Source organism: Nasonia vitripennis, assembly GCF_009193385.2.
Source record: "Nasonia vitripennis strain AsymCx chromosome 3 unlocalized genomic scaffold, Nvit_psr_1.1 chr3_random0009, whole genome shotgun sequence".
NCBI classification, from domain to species: domain Eukaryota; kingdom Metazoa; phylum Arthropoda; class Insecta; order Hymenoptera; family Pteromalidae; genus Nasonia; species Nasonia vitripennis.
This window is the reverse complement of record NW_022279629.1, coordinates 858,968-882,981: the sequence shown is the minus strand read 5'-3', so window position 1 is coordinate 882,981 and position 24,014 is coordinate 858,968. Positions and strand designations below refer to the sequence as shown.

At 36.7% G+C, this 24,014-nt stretch overlaps 1 protein-coding gene across 9 annotated transcripts in view; it reads left to right on the top strand.

Annotated features, from left to right (window-relative positions):
* The window catches only part of LOC103317573 (gonadotropin-releasing hormone receptor), a 449,011-nt gene extending 439,059 nt beyond the window's left edge, over window positions 1–9,952 (top strand). For all 9 annotated transcript variants that reach the window (XM_031927021.2, XM_031927020.2, XM_031927022.2 and 6 more), the window contains one exon: window positions 9,474–9,952. In XM_031927021.2, the coding sequence (XP_031782881.1) occupies window positions 9,474–9,717 (244 nt within the window). In that variant the 3' untranslated portion in view covers window positions 9,718–9,952. The remainder of the gene's footprint in view (window positions 1–9,473) is intronic.
* Window positions 9,953–24,014: the final 14,062 nt, after the last annotated feature.

Below are 24,014 nucleotides of genomic sequence, written 5' to 3'. Positions count from 1 at the left end.
GAGAAGGTCACACCAGGACCTGATCGTTAGGAGATTTCAATAAAGTCATAATTTCTGATCAACAATGATTTCACAGTCTATTTTTGAACCTTAATGTAGTCTTGTCCCATAATCTGGTGTACTTAGTAATATATACAAAAGCAAGCAGTTGTTAAGTAATTTCACCTAAGCATTATCACAAAGAATATGTGAGAGACGAGGGTCAGATATTCTAGGCTACAAGTTGCCATTTGTGATCGTAGATTAGTGTGTGACGGGTATGAAGACTCGCTATATAATCGAACTCTCTTAAATCAATCTGTGTACGTGGTTATACGTTTACTGAAGAGCCCTCGTGCTTCCGATAGTGTACCGCTCGGCAGGAATTATAATGTACGTGTCTAATAAGCACCGAGAGCGCCAGTCAGGACGCGATGCAAGCTCTCGCGTAAGTATACCATACACGACGTCTGAATGTTTGGTACAGAGTAAACACAGCAGTGTGCTCTATATCAACTGGGAACGTCTCGGGACCTTTGACTCACAACGATGGACTGAAAACTGGGCACTGTTCAATCGCCCCAGGATATGCTGACTGCGACATGAGAACGCGATACACAAAGGCAGAGGAAACAGCTCTTTAATAAGTAAGATCACGATTGTTCTGTTTTTTCGCAAGCTCATACGCTATTGTTTTCCCGAAATAAGCCAAGGACTACAACGTTTTCCTCTTGATCTTCCGCAGCTTAGAAACAAGTTCGAGGCAAGATGCGACTGTGTCAACGATCTCACCAAGTTCGGGGACGATAAGAACCACTAGGAGGCGAAAAAGATCATGGACTAGACACAATGAAAAATCACACCGATATCAAGAACGAAACCAATAGTGTGATCAGCGGCCCCTTTGTATAAGCTCGTCTTCAACTTTATGAGTTCTGTAAACAACCGCGTTGCAGTAGGATTTTCTCGACAGGTCGTTTGCGTCGAAGCTATTTCTTCAGAAGTTTGGTTAAACTTATTGAACGGGTGTGGAATCGGTTTGAAAAACACCTTTACAAGGTAAAATGTTGGTAACCATAAGTTATGGCTACATCCTCACAAATCTGATGTAACTTTGTATTATGATTCTTATTTCTTCTTGAAAATTTACGAAATTCTTAAAAGAATTGTCAAATGTTTGTAGCTTACAAAAGTTTCTCCATATATTCTCATAAATATATACGTCAGTGAATGTAGTGAAATCAGTTTTGAAAAGGTTAAGCATTAAATATCAACAGGTAAACTAGAATCAATCATAATTAATAGTTATAAAAAATAAGATAGTTGTACTTTTCGAAATTATTACTTTAACTCACACTTGCCGTCTCGTCGTCTTATGGTTTATCGATAAAACACTCAAATTATTGGTTTTGAGGTATGCCTAAATCAGTGAAATGATACGAATTAAAATTAGGATATTTTTTATTACAATCTAAGTTACAATTTAAGTTTATTGTAAAGAATAGAATTTTAATATTGCGGAATTGGTTGAATTTTCCTTGTAGCAACTAAACCTCATTAAATAATCAAGTTTTTTTAGTAAATATGCACGTATGATGTGTATGACGATTGGTAAATATTATGCACATCGTAGACTACAAGACGACGGGACGGCAAGTGTGAGTTAAAACAATAATTTCGAAAAGTGCTACTATCTTATTTTTCACAACTATTAGTTATGATTGATTCTAGCTTACCTGCTGATCTTTAATGCTTGACCTTTTCAAAACTGATTTCACTACATTCACTAACGTATATATTTATGAGAATATATGGAGAAACTCGTGGCATGAAAAATCGCTCGCATCTTCGAAAAGTCTAACATAATGTCACGGACGAGCGCTAGGCTCTGCGATGACGGATCCTATGGCCGTTGCCGACGATACTTAGAAGCATCGTTAGCAGAAAACGCCACTGCCTGTTCTCACAGGCCAAAGTGCAACGTATGTACTTCTGCACGTGCGATCACTCGCCGTCGACGCGTTCCATCGACGGCGAAGCGAGCAGATCACCAGCGACCATAAAACAGAGCAAAGCTCCTCTCTTGGACAATACAGAATCTCTACCAAGCTCCTCGTTCTTTTACTCACTGAGTGAGCTTACCCCGCCTTTTTGTCTGTAACATCTAGCATCCCTGGTAGGTCTCGGCCCATAAAGTCCATCTGGACCAACTAAGCCCATCTGGGCCAACGAGCAGTCCAGCGCAGCAGCCTTCACGCGCAGCGCAGCCGTCGGGCGAGTAGCCGAGTCATCCCCAGCGGCAGACAGCCAGCCAGCCCAAAGTGTGCAGCAGCCATCATGCGTACAGCGGCCGTTTTCATCGTCTCCAAACTGTAAGTCTCTTTCGCTATTTCATACAGCTCGTCTTTTCGGGAATGTTGTATATTTTGTTTTTATACAAATCTGACGCGATCTGACATCGGTAGGTCAGAAATTAAAAACCGTGGCGAAAATCTATATTTTAAAGCTTCAGTGCGCGTCGCGAATAAACGATGCATTTATTTTTCACAATACCCGAAGGGCGCGCCGTGCACATGGTGCGCTACGGCAAGAGCGAATACGAGAGAGAGAGAGAGAGAGAGAGAGAGAGAGAGAGAGAGAGAGAGAGCATGAAGGCGAGCTCAGTCTCGACGAAATTAAATACAGGCTCAATCGGCTTATTGCGCACATCGGATACGCGTGCGATAATTTGGCATGTAACAGCCAGTGGCGCGAGCAGAAAGTTTTATATTTAGCAAAGCATTTTGAGCTTTTGGAAGCTAGAAAAGCGCGCGAGAAAGAAAAGTTTGCGCGGGTTCGGGAACGCGAGAAACGTGAAATCTCAAATCACGATTTCGGTAAAAAACGCGTTAGGCGTGAGCGTCGAGATAGACTCGCTGCTGAAAGAAGGTGCGAAATTAGACGCTACAAAGCTTCGCGACGCGCCATGCGAGTACCGGAAAATTATTGTGATTCAGACAGCGAAAAAAGTGTTGATGCTCGAGACAATTGATTAATCGGCAACGCGCGCGAGCCGTCGGATAGCGAAAGTCAGGCGAATATTTCGAAAATCTTTTACATAGAACCAAGTGCATTCGTAGTAGACGCGCACAGCAAAGTTCAAGATTTTCCCTATGCTTCCCGTAGGCATTTCACAAAGCAGCGGCTTGCCAGCGTCTCTAAATTTGATAGCGATTTGGCACGGGATACGCAATTTCAGAAACAGATATGCGAAGTAGCAAAATGGGCTTGCGAAGTTGATTGCAGCAGCCGCCAAGCCGTACTTAACGTGGAAACAAAAGCTGAGGGAGACGCAATTATTGCTACAGCCCTTTGGTTTAAAGCTGCGTATATTCACAAAATGCAAAAACTGCGCGGTTCAGCCTCAAGTTCCAAGTCGGGCTCCGGGCCGAGCACTTTGAGACAAATACCGACTCTGGCATTGAGTCTGGAATCGAACTAAGCAGCGCACTCGAGAGTGATTGAATCAGCAGTTTTGATGTTAAATTGTGCGTAAGTTCGGTATATAATCCATTTGCGTGCACACGAACGCTCAAGACAGAGCCTCAACGGCGCGAACCATTAACACAGGATCGGGCCGCGAGCCCTCTAGAGGTGAAAAACGCCTAATTAGAATCGCCGGATCACGGAGCCCGAAACGTTACTTTTTCCTTTGTCGGGCGTAAGTCCGCGAACCGCAAGGACGATACCGTCGGACCGAAAGCGGTCAGCGTGAAACTTGGGCTTATGCCTTGCTCGCCGAGCAGGTAAGCTAATCAGGAAAAATTATGCCATCCAATTCAACCGTCCAACCTGAGTCGATCTAATCCAGCACGCGCAAAATCAAGCAAATTTTTAAGCGAGAGAATCCTTATTCAAAAAGATAGAACGAACAGCCTCTTTGAAGAAAAAAGCGGCGTCAGCAGAAAAATGATGCGGCCGCAGCAGCTCGCGAATGATTCTCTGCTGTACGACAGTACAGTCAACGCTAAGATTTTAGCAACTACTCGAGTCATTTTATTCAATAGACTCAATAAAAATTTTGATCTTTGAAGTTACTTAATAAAAAATTTCGTTACGAAGCCTAGAAGTGTGCAATCGGCCGATGTTAAAATGAAAACGCATGCACAGACCGATATGCACGCGAGTAGCCAGATCTTAACGATATCTAAAGGCAAATTCACAGCTGATAAAAAATTGCTAGATCTGTGCGGCAGAGTAAGCCCAATTGCAATTGCCTTGTTTGATGGTGACCCAGCAATTTAGAAAAAACTTGCTTAATTGCGCTTGTTGCTACTGTGGTTTACAATAATTCACAGTGTGGAATGTATGCTGCTGACTGGCATTCGCTGCACACGTCAGCGTCAAGCCGCTGTAATAAAACGCTGTTCTGCCTTGTCACACAACTGGCTATCAGTCGAAAAGCCGAGTAAAGAAATATTCTTGTTTTAATTAGAAAATTGTTCCTATACTTTTAAATTTAAGAAAACATTGGGTAGAACAGGAGAATGGAAATAAAATAAATTGAGTAACCGGAGTAATCCAAAAATCGGTTGACTTCATGCTTTGGAACGTAAACACCAATCTCAATAATTTGGCGACTCTGAGTTCATTTTTTCTTCTTATTTCTGAAAGAAATTCGAGCTCAGAGCAGGAGCGAATAATTCATTTTTATTTCAAAAATATGCAATGAAAAAGGTTAGAAAACAGCCATAATTGATGGACATATAGCTGATCGAACACTAAAAATGTTGATCTAAATTTTAAAAACGAAAGTTAAAGAAAAGAATTTTAATTTGAGGGCTGGAATGTTAAAATTGACCGCTTAGATCAAAAGTTGTAAGGATTTGAAAAATGGGAAAAATCGCTGATTTTCGTAAAAAATTGAAATTTTCACGATGTTTTGCTAATTTTAAGCCTAGACAACTGTTTACCCAGGCAACCATTTTCAACTTACTAGCCCTCAAATTGAAGCTCTCTTTGGATACTTTGATCGCATTAATACACATTTTTTTATTGCGCCTCCAGACATTGAGTACCTACAGTTGAGCAATGGTTAGTTTTCGTTAATCTTTTCCTTTAATGTTAATTTCCCATAAGAGAATTTAAACTGCCCAGAAAAAAAAAAGTATTTCGAAATCACGGGAACCTAAGGGTTTTCGAGTTCTGAATGACCTAAAGAACGAAAAAACAGTGGTCCGGTAGGTGTGTTCTCAAATTTAAATTCTGTTTGTTCAGACCCCAAAAAGTGTCCGGTTTTCCGTGGAGTTGGACATATATATATATATATATATATATATATATATATATATATATATATATATATATATATATATATATATATATATATATATATATATATATATATATATATATATATATATATATATATATATATGCCCCAGTGGAAATGAAAAATATGCCAATCTGTGCCAAAATTGTGCCAGAGCTGTGCCAAAACGTGAACAGTTTGGACATTTAACACACTTATGGCACAGTTAGGCACAGTTTTGGCACAGCTGTGGCACAGTTTTGGCCCAGTTTGGCATAATCTGTTTTACTATAATTATTTACTCAATTTTCGTGCATTATGGCACAGTTTGGCATGATATTGATACAGTTTTCCTCGATATTGGGCCAGTTTGGCACGATATTAGCACAGTTTGGTATAACATAGGTACTGTTTGGCACAGTTTAGTATGATTTCGGCACAGTTTAGCGCAGTTTAGTACAAATCAACACATTTAAGCATACGATATAAAATTTTGTTTAAATAAAATTATTGGACAATAAAAATTTTGGATCTCACAACCAAAGTTTTGGTGGTATCATCCGGATGGTAACACCTATTTAGGCCCTCCTTATGTGAATTTTATGAATTTTAATAATTCTAAACAACTTCCTTGGTGAAAAAAAAATTCTGTGCCAAACTATGCCAAAACTGTGCCAAACTATTCCAATATAGTGTTAATCTGTGCCAATATTATGCCAACCTGTAACAAACTGTACCGGACCCTGCGCTAAATTTGTATAAATTTTTTTAATTTTCAGTATGACAAACTGTGCCAAACTGTGCCAATATTGTGCCAAACTGTGCCATAAGTGTGTCAAATGTCCAAAATGTTCATGTTTTGACACAGTTATGCCACAATTTTGACATATATTGGCACAGATTCCACTGGGGTGTATATACAGGGTGTTTCATTTTAATCCGACCACGACAAAAAACCATGGCAAAAATAATTTTAACGAAAAATGACCTTAACAAAAGTTGAAGGGGGTAAAGGGGGCCATCGAATGACACAAACACCTATGACCTATGACCTTGAACTCGATTTTCAAGGTCATATGAAGGTCATTGTATTTTTTTAACGGGAACCCCTATTTTTGACCTCGGAATACGGAGCAGCGGAAAAAATTACGTCGGAAATGACATTTCAAGTTTGCCTTACTGACTTTGAGAAGGTCAATTCAAGGTCAAATAAGAAGTATCAGCCTAAGATTGTTTTTCTTTCAATTTTTTCGTAGAATTATCATTTTGTTATTGTAATAAACATTAAGAGAATAATTGACTTAAAATGTGATTATGCTTTGCTGACTTTGGGGTGCTTGATTAGAGTGAGTCTCCTTGCCTCTCACTTTTATTATGTACAGATTTGAATGTAGGTGCCCAAAGACACCACCATTTTTTTGGATTCTATTCAGTTCTTGGGATGTTTTCGTAAGCGAATTTTTATCCTATCTTTAGCGTTACTCAGGAACGACGTGGACACAATTGGCTACTAATTTTCCTCATCGAATTTTGCCTGAATTTATTGTTGAAATAAATAATTTATTTTGTAAAGATGATTTTTCATGTTGAATTTTCCCGCGACTCATTGTTGAAATAGACAATTTTTCTAATAAGAGATCTCTTTTCATATGAATTTATCCTCTACTCATTGTTACTTACACTTAGTATTCAATAGTTTACTAGTTATTGAATAGTTATTGATTAGCCAAACTAATCAAATATCATTTGTTTAACATTTTCTCTTTTTCATTCATTGACCTTTATTTTTTCTATTAAAATTTATTACTCATCGAAAGCTATCTAATTTGTTCAGTTTGGTAAAAACAAAATTTTTTATTGAACTTGTTATAAATTTTTAACAATGGCTGATTATCCAGCCGCTGAAAGGGTTGATATTTTATTGATTCTTGGTGAATCTAGACGTAATTATCGACAAGCTGTAGCCTAGTATCGAATTCGATATCCCGATAGAAGACATCCAAGTCATACAACCATTCGTGAGATTTACCGTAGAGCTCAACAAGGGCAACTAGCACGGGTTAGAGAACGTCGTAATTACAACGAAGATGATCTTCGTGTAATGGTCGTTTTAGCAATGGTTCATTTGAATCCCCACGTTAGTACCCGTGAAATTCAAAGGCAAAGTGGTATACCTATGGCTAAGTGGTATACCTATGCTTGGAGAATACTAAGAAGTCAACGTTATCATCCATATCATATTACTTTGACTCAGGATCTCACACCTGCTGATATGAGGTTAAGGCTACAGTTTTGCCAATGGGCACGACAAATGATTGCTAATGATCGTCACTTTTTTCAATACGTAATGTTATCTGATGAAGCAAAATTCAAAAGCAATGGAGAGCTTAACCGACACAACTGTCATTATTGGTCGAATGTTAATCCGCATTGGTACAGGCAGATAGATAACCAAAATCGTTGGAGTCTTGATGTTTGGTGTGGAATTGTTAACGGATACCTTGTAGGCCCATACTTTTTCGATGAAAATGTAAATGGCCATAATTTTTTACAGTTCCTGAGAGAACGTCTTCCAGTACTTCTTGAAGAAGTAGATTTATACACAAGAGCAAGAATGTGGATTCAATTAGATGGAGCTCCTGCGCACTATACTCGAATAGTTAGACAATATCTTAATCAAAATTACCGTGACAGGTGGATTGGACGCACTGGACGTGGAGATTTGGGTGTTCGATGGCCACCGAGATCTCCAGATATGACATCACCCGATTTCTATTTGTGGGGGTATTTGAAAGATGTTGTTTATGAACATGAAAATACAACAAGATATGATCCACAGAATTCAAACCGCTTGTGAAAACATCCCAAGAGCTGTATTACTCAGAACAGTAGAACATTTTCAGCAGCGAATTGAATTGTCCAACAAAATGGTGGTGTCTTTGAGCACCTGCGTTGAGTTTTGAGCAAAAGTGAGAGGCAAGAGGACTCACTCTAATCAAGCACCCCAAAGGGAACACAATCCTATTACGTCCACGTCGTTGTTCCTGGGTAACGCTAAAGTTAGGATATAAATATGGACTTCACATAACATTTGATATTGCATTTTTGCACTTTTGACCTTACAAAATTGCTTTAAAGTCAGCAAAGCATAATCACATTTTAAGTCAATTATTCTCTTAATGTTTATTACAATAACAAAATGATAATTCTACGAAAAAATTGAAAGAAAAACAATCTTAGGCTGATACTTCTTATTTGACCTTGAATTGACCTTCTCAAAGTCACTAAGGCAAACTTGAAATGTCATTTCCGACGTAATTTTTTCCGCTGCTCCGTATTCCGAGGTCAAAAATAGGGGTTCCCGTTAAAAAAATACAATGACCTTCATATGATCTTGAAAATCGAGTTCAAGGTCATAGGTCATAGGTGTTTGTGTCATTCGATGGCCCCCTTTACCCCCTTCAACTTTTGTTAAGGTCATTTTTCGTTAAAATTATTTTTGCCATGGTTTTTTGTCGTGGTCGGATTAAAATGAAACACCCTGTGTATATATATATATATATATATATATATATATATATATATATATATATATATATATATATATATATATATATATATATATATATATATATATATATATATATATATATATATATATATATATATATATATATATATATATATATATATATATATATATATATATATATTGTAACGGGGTTTTGGGAACTAAATCGCATAAAAGTAAAGCGACGAAGAGGATTTGACCCCACGTTCCCGATATTTCAAGGTGCGTTCTACCACTGAACCAACGACGCACTACCCTGCATTCGAGTTGACGAGCTCTTACGGGCGCTATTCCCGCCCGTTACAATATTGATACTCAAGGAACAGTATTCAAGGGGCAGTAATCGAGGGACAGTAAACAGTGGTTTATAAGTAATATCCGAAGAACAATATTCGAGAATGGTAGCGGCGCTGCGGCCTATATTCTATAATATAGAGCATACTACGAAAAAATTGAGGAGAAATAAGTAAGGGGGAGTAAGAGAGGGGGAGAATAGAGGGGGGAAATTAAGGGGGAGTAATTAAGGGGGAAAATTTCTGAACCAGCGGCAGCGACAAAACTTTTTTTATAATATAGAGAGATATGCTAATTAAATGCAAAGGTGTTTTTTAATGGATATTTTTCTGATTTTAGAGAGAATTCAATAATGCAGTTGCGCAGTACGACAACGAATGCCAGCCTGATGATGGATCATCGGAGTACCAATGCGCGCTTTACGAAACAAACAAAGTACTCGCACATTCAGACACATGAAGGATTGTCAGTCAACCATGATACTGTGGTGGTTCACTTAATAGAAAACTCTGAGAAAAATAAATTTTGTGGCAGAGCAGCTAAAATAATTTTGCACTATAACTTGCCTACTAAATCGAATTAAGAAAAAGTTACAAAGAAACCGCACTATTTTCATCAGTGATGCAACAGCGCTGTGAATTTTAGGCTTGAGAAGTAGTTACTAATCAAATACAAAAGATCCCATGTGAAGAATCCGGCAACAGTCACTTGCAATCTAAGTTTCTCTTTGAAGAAGCTACGTTATAGTATGAATTATAATTTTGTTCAAAAATAAGTAATAAAGTGTTTAAAAGCAATAAAAACTATTTGAAAACGTGCGCATTTTATTTGAATAAATAAATTGAAATGATGCATGACAATAGGATGTCAGCATCTTAAACTAGCCTGTCGGACACATTTTTATAAATTATTATCCAAACACATTTACTTCTATCACATCCGTATAATCTTATATGTTAATTTTTAAACCAGTGTTCATTATTATGTCATATCTTTACTTACCTAATATCCATCTGCCATAAGTTATATAATAGTTTTAGGGACGTGGTAAGAAATAAGGTAGTGGTCTGTTATCATTACTTTAAGTTCATAGGTACCTGTGTCTATGTTATTATTTTTTATGAATATATTGTTAATGCAGGATCCTTTGGCTATGCCCATGGGTGATCTTATTATACCAACAAAACCAGGTTTATAACATTTAAAAAAAAAATTGCACAGAAATTACTGGCTCAAGTAATTGTATTCTAACAGGTCTATTAAAATCGCCTATTACTAGATCAATGACATCGTCTATTGTATTCGTCGTTCACCAAGACATAAATCCAAGATAGTCAACATCAATCGTCTTGGGACTTACACTGAGAGAGATACCCATCAATGAAGACTGCTCTGCTCACGGTTTTTTTGAGCTGTGGTTTTTCCCGTGGGCGTGAAGGTAAATACGGGAGCAGGGACTTGAGGTGAGGTTCCACTGCATGTCAACTTCCCCCATCTTGTCTGAAGGCCGATTTCGACCGACCCTATGATGAGAAAACAAGAAGGATGATTGAAGTAGATTGTTCAAGAGACGGGTCCGTCTTAGTCCTGTTAAGTGATGATTGGAATGACGTCTGTAAGCATTGCTCGGTAACTTGATGCCTAGGATGGGTCAAGGTAGAGGATGTTCATGTCAGTTCCTGTAAGTCATTATTGGATTGTAAGAGGATCAACCCGCTTGAAGGATGGATGGTTATGACTGTCGGGACGACAATCTGAAAAGGAGAGGGCAATGTTGTGACCGAACCTGGACGTTGCGTGATTCGAACACCAAGAATTACGCATAGCGACCTTAGAAACGTGATCAACGACGTCGCGGATGTTATTGTTTATGTTTAGTCTGGTTCTGTCAGCTGTTGAGAACAGTTGTGTTTACGTTCGAATAAAGAGTGATTTTCTATAAAGAACGTGTTGTTATTTTTATTACCCGAACCCGGGTAATAAAAATAACAACACGTTATTTATATTACCCGTGATTTTTTATATTTTACTTTTTGATTAAATATTTATTGAAATACAGTATGACGAACTCAGTCTTTAGTATTTCATGAAATTTGTATATCGATGAAATTTCTATATTACTATTACCATTTATCTTAATTCTAGTATTTACAATTTTAATTCTACCATATTCGACTACTTCGATATTTTGCACTACATTATTTTTTACAAAATCTATAACCCCATTATTTTCATTAATCCTTCTATCATAATAATAGCAGTTAAACTTTTCATTTGATCCTATCAGTTCATATATACTATAATTATCTTGTTAAAAAGTTTCAGTGCATATTACAACAGATGGTTTATTACTTTAACTTTCAAATAGAATTTTAACTTTATCAAAATTAGCATTTATTTCTAAGATTACGGTGCATGATTATATCAATTTTATTACTAATTAAGGGGACAGATACACCTTAAATTGTCAAAAAATGAAAAATCCAGTTTTTGTTTATATTTGTGCTTAATTGTTAAAAATATTTAAAAAAAAACGGATTTTTCATTTTTTTACGATTTAAGATGTATCCGCCCCCTTAATTTGTTAGAGTCATCAATACTGTTGCGACCGAGCCTGAACGTTGCTCGATTCGAACACTGAGAATCGCACATAGCGACCCTTAGCAACAAGATCGCGGATGTTGTTGTTTATGTTTAGCTTGGTTCTGTCAGCTGTTGAGAACAGTTGTGATTATGTTCGAATAAAGAGTCTGAGTTCAAGTGTGCTTTTCTATAAATACGTGTTGTTATTCTCTCAACCTGAACCCGACCATAACAATACTATTACAAGTTATCTCTTTTTGAACTTGTAATGATATTTCATTATTTGACGTGTCATTATTAAATGTACTATTAAGTATTAGATGTACACTCGATGATAAATTCTAACCAAACAAAAGCAAGAGTTCAGAAACGTTCCACGAGATTTAATTAGCGTCAAGTATAAATAAATATATTCAATACAGTCAACATTCTATAAAAGTAGTAATGACTACTAGTATACTTCAAAGTCTTAAATACATATAGCATTCATCATTTCATATTCACAAACACATACCTTACAAAAAAAGATCATACCTGCACAAAAAATTTTTCAAAGCATCCCTTTTATCTGGACCAAATCTGCAGATTAAATCTTGTTACATGCATAAATACATACAGCATTCGTTATTTCATATTCACAAACACATAGCTTTGAAAAAAAAAACATCTGTATGAATAATTATTTGCAGCATCCTTTGTATCTCGACCAAAACTGCTGATTACATCTTTTAATATGTTTTTTGTAAATGTTTTATAATAGGAATTTATATTATTTTCATTTTGTAACGTCACAACAGCGTTTTACAACGCTACAATGGAAGCAAAAGATTGGCAAGAAACGATTCTTTTTGTCGCGTTTTTGATAGGGGTTTAACCTTAAGCGTGATCGCGCCTCTAAGGCAATAGTATAGAAAGGCTGAAAACAATCGTGACACTAAAGAATAGAATTGTAAAGAGAGATAACGATAAGCAGATGAAAGTTACAGTCGATAGTTTACCTTAGCAGCTGTAGCTGTATGGACCAGTTGTAGATGGCAGCGACAACTCGTCTCGGACCAAGGATGACAGGAACGGGCGCGAGGATTGAATGAAACTCGTAGAATTGAGTAAGCATACTTATAACTTCTTTATTTAAGACAGATTATAGAACTGGGAATGAAGTCCCTCCATAGTGCAAATACAAGTGTCGTGATCAAGCTCTACTCCAAGACTGACGATTTCGGAAGCCCTAAGTTCAGCGAGAAGCCTGCATATATACCCCTTATAGTCGCGTGTGCGTTAGACGTGAGGTACATGAATTAATCTGAATAAGAGGGAGAGGTAAATGAGAGGTTTATAATATGGGGGAATTCGGGGTTCAGACAAATAGTTATTCGCAGCATTTCATTCATCTGCACCAAATTTGCAGATTACATCTTAAGATATGCATGAATACATACAGCATTTCTCATTTTATATTAAATTTTATATTATATTCATTTTATAATATAATATAAAACAAAAAATAATATAATATAAACTCATTTTATAAAATATATAACAAATAAATAACTTATATAACTTATAATAATAACTTATAATAACTTTAAGTAAACTATATATATATATATATATATATATATATATATATATATATATATATATATATATATATATATATATATATATATATATATATATATATATATATATATATATAGTTTACTTAAAGATTGGTCCAGATGAAAGGGATGCTGCAAATAATTATTTGTGCAGATATGATTTTTTTATATATATATTTTTATATATAAATATATATATATATGGGACGTTTCATGTCAACCGGACCATCAGTGCACCCAAAATTTGGGTTAACCTAACAAGACGTTTGAGGTCTCAAAATGATCGTCTGGTCAAGGGCTTTTGAAAAAGTTCTGGCCTTTTCAAAAATCCAATGTGGCGCATAAAATATGGAGCCTGAAACCCACGTTTTCAGAGCACATTCAACAAAAACAATAGTAAAAATGTTCTAATTTGTGAAATATCCCACCAAAAAGCATGTACAACTGATAGGACATATTATTGACAATGCTGACGGAATTCCAAAATCAAAAATGGCGGAATCAAAATGGTGGACATTATACCACCGCCAAACCAATTTTACCGCAACAAATGATTTTTGATCAGTTTAAAGTATCGATATGGGGGTTTACAGGGTCACTGAATCTTATTTTAACCTCAACATTTCAAAATTCGAAATGGTGGATCCAAAATGGCGGACATTATACCACCACCAAACCAATTTTACCGCAACAAATGATTTTAGATCAATTTAAAGTATCGATATGGGGGTTTGTGAGGTAAATGGTTATAAATGTATTATCGGAATCAGTATTTGTGCACATGAATCTTATATTTTTCCGGTCTATTAGATTTAGAATTATCTGTCTGCGGTTTTTGCACTTACATTTTTCTATTGTTCTGTGTATATGTATATGCCTGCGTGGATGAAAAAAATATGTAATTTAGCCAAATGAATCAATTTTTAATGACATTTTGTGCTCTCTTATCAATTCTGGCTCCTCGTTCGTGGAGTTTTTACTGGTGATAAATGGCTTTCGCCGATATCATAAATTACTCTGTTCCTAGGTTCATTAGCATTTGAGTAATGCATGACTTTCAACGTTTCATTATTTTCTGTGATAAATCCCTGCCCCATTTGTATGTTTGTGACAGGTGGACGGCTGAAATGCTTTAGCTTGCCTTCAGATTTATAATAAACAACAGCAGGAAAAATCGTACTTTGATCATTATTAAAATGAAATGCCTGTGCAGCATCTTGGGCTGTAAAAGCATAGTTCTCAGCAAAATCCAATTGAACAAGAACCTCTTCATCTGAAAGATTATTTTTCTTCCCAGAAATAAACTTTGATTGTTCCTTAGCAATGAAGTGATGAGGTATCAACTTTTCTAGGCTAGAACATAAAGTTTCAATAAATTCTTGCGATGTTAGGCATTGTTTTATCAAAGTGTATCTATCGGTTGATTGCCACGTGCTGAAGATGACTTGATCAATATTGTGCTCATTCATAATGTTCTCAACGTAATTAGAAAACTTTTGAATGTCCGGACAAAATTTGCATTCATTCAAATAACAACTTGGTTTGGGATCCTCACATAGAACGAAATTCAAACAATCTTTATAATTCTTCAGAATATTGTTTGAGATTTTTTCTATATTTACTGCGTCAATCATCGCCTTGAAATTTTGGTGTATCGTACATACACATACATTCTGTGTACCAGAGGATCCTGCAAAGACACAACATTTTGGTCTCAGTTCCGCAAACTTCGTAAGCCCAATCGGATGTTCAGGAAACTGTTCTTTAAATTGATTATGAAGGTTCTTAATATCAGTAAGTAATAATCTTTTCTGCACTTTTATTTTTTCACCATATAAATAAATACTGACGGTATCTTTTTTATTTGGCATAATTCTGCTGTTAAGATCATTTTCGTAAAAATCTTCAACTTTCTGAGTAGTTTCTGCAGGTAATGTTTTTCCACGTTTTGCAACAGGAGAAGCCAAAACTCCATCTGATTCTCTTAACTGTTTTGCTTTACGAGCCATTCTGTGAGACACACCAAATTGGTTCATAATTTTACGTATTGCCCAGTGTTCGGGCAAAATAGTAAGAATACTGACACGTAATGGATCGTTCTCCGGCAGGGATTGGAATTTGTTTTTAAGTCCAGTTAAAATATCTGTAAGATCATCTTGCATAGGTGCATCCGTGTTTAAAACCGAAGGTGAGTCAGTCTCTGATTCAAAATCAACACTCATACTGACGTTTGGAGATGACAAATCATGTAGTTTGTAAAAGGATTTTCTACATGTATCACAAATCAGTGAAGATGTTGGATAATCAGGATAGACATCTTGAAATTCTTTGGAGATCTTCCTAAGATATTTGCTGTGTCCTGTATTAATATCAAATGGATTACCGCATCTATCGATACGATATTTTTTCGCAGGAGAAGACATTGTTGTAGGATATGAGAAAGCACAACCAAAACAAAAAAAAATGTTAGAAATAACAAAATTACGGCTAGTACAGTTGAACAAGGAGTTGCCGATAAAGTAAGACTTACTCAACAACTGCCTTAAAAAGGATGTTGAAGAAGAAGTCGCCAATGTATCTATTAATGTACCTATTAACTATCCTAAAAATAAGGTGCAGTAGCCCCAAAAACCCTCATATCGATACTTTAAAGTGATCTAAAATCATTTGTTGCGGTAAAATTGGTTTGGTGGTGGTATAATGTCCGCCATTTTGGATCCACCATTTCGAATTTTGAAATGTCAAGGTTAAAATAAGATTCAGTGACCCTGAAAACCCCCATATCGATACTTTAAACTGATCAAAAATCATTTGTTGCGGTAAAATGGGTTTGGTGGAGGTATAATGTCCACCATTTTGATTCCGCCATTTTTGATTTTGGAATTCCGTCAGCATTGTCAATAATATGTCCTATCATGAGTTGTACATGCTTTTTGGTGGGATATTTCACAAATTAGAACATTTTTACTATTGTTTTTGTTGAATGTGCTATGAAAACGTGGTTTCAGGCTCCATATTTTATGCGCCACATTGGATTTTTGAAAAGGCCAGAACTTTTTCAAAAGCCCTTGACCAGACGATCATTTTGAGACCTCAAACGTCTTGTTAGGTTAACCCAAATTTTGGGTGCACTGATGGTCCGGTTGACGTGAAACGTCCCATATATATATATATATATATATCTTCCGATATTATACATATAGATGCATGTGTAATTTTATGTCAAAAACCCCTCCGCAAGCCCCTCCACACCCCCTCCGCAAGCCCCTCCGCGTCTCCTCCGTTGGCCCCTCTTAAATCAATTTTATTTATATTAAAATGATTATTATAAAACTTAGTCAATAAGATTTCAAAAGTTCCATTTTTTTAATAATGGTATAATGATGTGTTTTAATCAAATTAAGAAGATCGACAAAATTTCCTTTATTGGAAAAATGGTATAACGATGGGTTAAAGTTTAAATTGAGAAGATAATAACGACAGATTTCCACACCACCCAAGAGGTACTGCCAGAAGCACAGTATAATATGGATATACAATGTGTTTCAGGCGCGTTGATTTTTTTTTTGTTTTTCTTAAATTATTATTTAAAAAATTCGCCAATTATTTTACGTAATTATATGACATGATATAATTATATAAAATAAAGGCTACTATGAACAATAGTTTCATTTAGTAAATAAAATTATACTATTGATTTGGATATATATCAAGTTAGACATTATCTATTGTTAACAGTTTGAATTTTTTATATAATAATTTAATAAAAAACCGTGGAATCATCGCCTAGAGCCATATAACCACGGGAGTCTTAGATACCAGTCCTCCTCCCCTAAGAGTCCACCTAATACCATCCTCCATCCTGCAGAAACATATTTACTTAAAAAAAGTTTACAATCTTTATAATCATTTTAATATTTTTAATTTATGCATTTAATCTAAATAATATCTTGTTAAAAATAATGGATATTAATCAATTTGTTATCAAATCTACAGATGAACTGTCCTTTTTTAATTATTTACAATACTTATATATAAATAAATATTTACATTTTTTGTACTCAATTTATTATTTATCAATACAATATAATAAAAACCAAAATTTGGGGGTTGGCGAGCGGAGCGAGCAGGGGGGTACCCCCCTTGGTATATATATATGTTCTATGTATATATATATATATATATATGTGTGTTCTATATATTGTATCTGATTCCCAAAAAATTTTTCGCCTATTTTCAATAATTTGTAGCTCATCAGGGATGCATTTTTAATCGCAATTAACCAGATACTTTTTTTTATAAAATTGTCTGAATTTTACAATAAAAATACTTTTAAAGCCCTATATATATATATATATATAGGGCTTTAATAGTATATATATATATATATATATATATATATATATATATATATATATACTATTAAAGCCCTATAATAGTATATATATATATATATATATATGTTAGGGCTACATTATTTGCATTTTAAACTTTAAAATATGAAAATCTGAATGTTCAATCCGGACTCCGACAACATTGTTACAGTAAAAAGATACCTTTTTATAGTAAAAAAATAGCTGTAAAGTTTTAGAATGGGCCTGACCTTCTACTAGAAGTAATGTAGAAAACAAACGTGATATAATAGTTAATAAGTGGTTTTACCAACATGTATTTGTATCGGTACATATGAAATATACTAGGTTATATGTGTCAAATTTGGATGTAAAACCACTTAGGCTGATTCTGAAACTTTACAGCTACTTTTTTTACTATAAAGGTAGTTTTTACTATAAGGTATCTTTTTACTGTATTCAGGTTGTCGGAGTCCGGATCAAACATTCAGATTTTTATATTTTAAGGTTTGAACCGCTGCCAATTCATTGGCACGTATCTTCGTTCAACTAAATTTATAGGTCCAATGAATAAAATATTGTTTTAATAAATCTATATATCTGCTTGCTAAAGTATGAAGCGGTGTTTAATACAATTAATTATAAGTTTTGGATGGAACATTCTCCAAAAGTTTGCAGACCCCTCTGTTTTTTTATTATAGAATGCAAACACTGCCGTCAATTTTTTCTCACAGAAATTCACGATGTTTACATGTGTTCCCAACCAACCTAACCATCCAAACAACAGATAGGTCGCCCGCGCAATTTTCGAGAAAACGATTTTTACATTTTTGCTCTTTAGTTGAAAACTGCTCGATGAAATCGTTTAAAATTTTAGCAGCAGATAGCTTTTTTTATGTTGAATTACCAAATATAATTTTAAAGCATTTGACCACATTGTTTTAGAGATATAAGAAATCAAAAAATTTTCAAAACAAAATTAAATCTTGATATTTTACGAACCATAAGGATTTGAAAGTTGTGCAATGAACTTAGCCAAAAAACATAAAATATCTACTTTTTTCCGAAATCTCAAGTGCAATAAGGCCTTTTTGCGTCTATAATCGAGGCACAAAAAAACTTATTTTTTACAGTTTTCGATTTATTACTGAAAAAAATGGTCAAATCACTTGAAATTTTAATAGGATATAGTTTGTCGCGTGATGCACCGACATAATTTTTTTCGAAAGGTTATTATATTTAGTTTCAGAGATATGATTTTCTAAAAAAATCACCTTTTTCATTTTATTTGTCTAACAAAGCAGTCGATTCCAAGCAATAAACAAAGAAAAGTAGGTAATTTTATTCTCTTTTAAATGCTTTATAGCTAAATTGTTTATAACAATGGGATGATAGAAAAAAACGCAAAATAGTGTTTTTCAAAAATCAATAATGGCTTTATAAAAAATATTGTTGAGAAAAGAAAAAAACTGTTTTTTCCGAATTCAGAATCCAAAAATATATATATGCATGTCAAAGTTTATCAATATTGACGGAGTAGTTTCAAAAATATTATGGTATTCATACACACACACACACCCGCGCGGGGATGTCGATACTCGTATGTGGCGCGTCCCCTGGGTGGCAGATAGGGGAAAGCTCATCGGCGAGTCAAGGTCTCCTCGGCAAGCGGGCAAGATCTCCCAGACCGAATGCTATAATCATCAAGGTTGCAGAAGGAAAGAGCTATGCAGACATTTTGTCCAAAATAAAAGCGGCTCCGTCACATAACACACTGGAGAATAGCGTAAATAAAATACGCAGAACAGTTGCAGACGATCTTCTGATAGAGCTCAAACGCACGAAAAAAGTCAAAACCTCGGACTTCCAAGAAGCAGTTAAAGCAGTACTAGTGAAGCGCCACAATAAGAACATTCCAGGGAGAAGAAACCATTGAAGTAAGAGATCTGGACATGCTTACCTTAAAAGAAGAGGTACTAGAAGTACTATAGAAGGAAATTGGCGAGGAGAACATCATAGAAGTTTCTACGATAAGATCTCTGCGAAAGACGTATGGTGACACGCAGATTGCAGTCGTACGGGTACCAGCTCAGATAGCGGCTAAGATCACTAAGCTACAGATGATCAGAATAGGATGGGTCAACTGTAGGATCCGGGTGGCTAACCACAAAAACGAACCGCTTAGGTGTTATAAATGTCTAAGTTTTGGCCATATCGGTAAAAAGTGCACAGTAACTAAAGACAGAAGTAAGCTTTGCTTTAAATGTGGAAAAGATGGGCACAAAGCAAAGGAGTGTAAGAACGAACCCAACTGTGTACTCTGTAAAGAAGGCACAGGGGGGAAGAGTGACCACGCAGCTGGTAGCTATGCATGCCCAGTTTACTGAGCTGCAGTAGAAGCCGACGACAGACGAAGAAAATGAAAATAGTGCAGTTGAATATGAATCAATGCGTGACTGCACAGGACCTACTGAGCCAGTATCTTCGCGAGACAGGAATCGACATAGCCATCCTCTGTGAACAATACAGAGACCTGGACAAACCGTCAACTGTAGGAAGAAAATCGGTACAAACAGCAGGCGATTTCAACGCCTAGGCAGTAGAGTGGGACAGCCAAAGGATGAACAAAAGAGGACAAGCGCTATTGGAAGCATTCGCCCTCCTTGACTTGATCTTAGTTACCCAGGGATGTATTTACACATTTTAAAGAGGAGACGCAGGGTCCATAGATCTCACGTTTGTCAGCAGTTGCCTAATTAGCTCAGTTAGATCGTGAATGGTAAGCGATCATTACACAAACAGTGACAACCAAGCGATAATAATGGAGATAAGAATATCAAAACAGAGATCCAACGGGAGGGCAACGACAAAAAGAGTCGGCTCGAAAATGAAGGATTATGATAAGGAGACATTTCTGCTGGGTAATGGGAAATATGATCCAAGCCTGCGACGCAACAATGCCAAGGAGAACTCCCAACAATAGACGACCGCCAGTATACTAGTGGGATAAAGAAATCGACGCGGCCTGCAAAGAGTGTCATCGAACCCGAAAACGGGAATAGCGGGCTAGGAAGAAATACTACAAGACTGGTCGTGGTAAAGAAATAGTAGACGCCCTAAATAAAGAAATGAAGAATGCTAAATGGATACTTAAGAGGAAAATCCGAGAGAATAAACGACGGAAAGAGTTACAGGACGAAGTTGAGCTGGACCCCTAGGGGCGACCGTACGAAGTGGTAATGAAGAAGATAAAGGGATGTTATATCCCCCTCCTAAAAGCCTGGAATTGCTGGATCGTATGACCACACTGTTTTCCCCTCAACTAGAGGTAACAGCTATTTCTGAACTGAAGGCGAATGACGAAACCATTCCAGCAAACACCACAAAGAAATTACTGGCTGCATGCAAAGAATTGGGAGAATCAAGGCTCCAGGCCTGGATGGCTTACCCAATATTGCATTGAAACAAGCTATACAGGCATGCCCCGATGTCTTTGTGTACTTGTACAACTCATGTCTTGAAGAAGGGACGTTTCCTAAGAACTGGAAGAAGCAATGCCTAGTGCTACTACCAAAAGGAGATAATCCACCTAGAGAAGCTTCCTCATACAGAACACTCTGGATCATGGACACGCCGGGCAAGATCTTAGAGCGCATAATCGGCGTTAGAATCGACCAAGTCATTGAAAAACCAGGCGGACTTGCAGAATATCAATACGGCTTCAGGAAAAAATGCTCTACTCTTGATGCCATAAGCTTAGTAGTTGACACCGCTAGAACTGCAATAGAAGAAAAAAGATGAAAAGGAGGATCCAAGAAATACTGTGCTATTATTACACTGGATGTTAAAAACGCGTTTAACTCAGTCAGCTGGGGCAAGATACACGAGGCACTAAGGAAAAAAGAGGTACCCGCATATATAAGAAGGATTATGTCTGACTACCTGAAAGACAGAACCCTTTTGTATGACACAGAGAACGGCACGAAAACCTATCAAGTAACCGGAGGCGTCCCACAAGGGTCAGTGCTCGGCCCACTATTGTGGAACATTATGTACGATAGCGTACTTCGGCTGGAGCTACCCGGTGCAACAGTTGTCAGGTTTGCAGATAACATTGCAGTAGTGGTAGTAGCAAAGCAAAAGGAAGAGGTGATGAAAATCGTTCACGAGGCAGTAAGTATAATCCACGATTGGCTAAAGCAGACTGGACTTGAGCTTGCAGCCATAAAACAAAGGCTATTTTATATCCAGTAGAAAGAAAATAAAAACAATAACCTTGTTAGTGGACGGACACGAAATAAACTCTCAGCTGACCATTAAGTACCTGGGAATCACCATAAACGCCAGACTAACGTTTAAGCAGCATCTTGAGAGGGCGAGCAATAAGGCAGTAAAAGTCGATGCTGCACTATCGCGACTAATGCCAAATGTAGGTGGGCCAACTCAGGACCGAAGGTTACTCCTAGCCAGTGTAACTACATCAATTATGTTATACGGTGCCCTAATATGGGCGGATGCTATGTTGAAGTCTTATGCACGAAAGCTGTCAACAGTTTATAGGAGAAGTGCATTGCGGGTCGCTTCTGCCTACCGAACAGTATCCGAAGATGCAGTGTGCGTTATTTCAAGTATGCTGCCTAGCAACAGAACGAAATAATACAGGGTGAGTCATTTTAATCTTTAATCTCAATTATCTCGTTGACAAAGCATGCCAGCGAAAAAATTTTCGGGTAAAAGTTTTAGGATTTTTCCCTGGCTATCTGATGATGACCTTGACAATGTCATTGAACCCTGTATATACGAAGAAAACCGGCGTAATGACAATACTCAAAAAGAAGTTTGGAAATCCGCAAAGGAACAAACCCTAGCTGATTGGCAAAGACGATGGGACTTCAGTGGAAATGGACGATAAACGCACCACCTCATACCATGTATTGTTGGCTGGACCAATAGACGACACGGGGAAGTAAACTACTACCTTACGCAGTTTTTGAGCGGACATGGGTGCTTTCGAGCCTACCTATACTGCTTCAAGATAGATGATAATCCAAAATGCCCAGTATGTTTGGAAACAAACGAAAATGCGGAACATGTCTACTGCAACTGTTCGCGATACGAAATGGAACTAGAGGGACTCGAGCGGTACCTTCAGACTAGGGTGACCCCTGAGTCAATGATAACAGCTATGCTAGCGTCGAAAGATGGCTGGTGCGCAGTAAACAACTACGTAAGAACTATCATCAAAAAGGTTAGAAATGACGAAGAGAATAAAAGGGAAGAACATGGCAAAACAGCTGAGTAAAACTGTTGCTAGACGAAGGCCATAAGGATAATAGGCCAATAGATACAAAACGCTTTTTGGACTGATGCAAAGGAATGTAGGTCACAGAGTTGAGCTCTCACTCCCCTGACCGATGCCGAGGAACGTAGGAGCCAGGGTTGAGTACCTCTAAGTGCTCCTCAGACCGATGCTGAGGAACGTAGGTAACTGAGTTGAGCCCAGACTCCCTCACCTGATGCAGAGGAACACAGGTGTCGGGGTTAAGTCTGTCCAGAGGATGGCCGGTCGATGCTGCTCGAAGTAGACGACCGGACAATGCGGCTGGAAGCAGACGGCTGGACGATGCAGAAGAAAGAAGACGGCAGGACGATGCAGAATGAAGAAGACGAGTTTGATCCTGAACCCCTAATAACCTTGGTGGACGGGGGATGTACGGAAATGTCAAATTTCGAAGGAGAAGCAAAAAAAGGCTAATTAACGGGCCCCACGTAAGTATTGTTCAACGATAGTACCTGTGGGGATCCGGTGTCGGAGGGCCACGTGTGCAGAGCTTGCTCTGCCTACGCCACATAAAAAAGAAAAAAAACACACCTATACCGACATTTTCTAAAAACACTTTATTTGAACTTCTAACACACCAAAAAGTATTTTCTAGAAGTTTTGAAAAAACTCAAAACTTTACTATTATAAAGCTTCCTCTAGGAGGAAGCAAAATACAAATAAAGTAGCCTTAACATATATGTTGGGCTTTAAAAGTATTTTTATTAAAAAAGTCAGAAGATTCTACATAAAATAAAGTATTTGGTTAGTTTTAGTTAAAAGTGCATCCCTTATGAGTTACAAATCATTGAAAATATGCAAAAAATGCAAAAATTGCTTAAAACCTCAACGTTGACCCGCTAGAACTCGAAGCCAAATGAATGAATCGCGCTAAAAAATTTTTTTTGGGAGTCAGGTACAACATATATAACATATATATATACAGTTTGGGAAAACATTAAAATTTTCCTCTTCGAATTCACAGAGAACCACCCATATATATATATATATATATATATATATA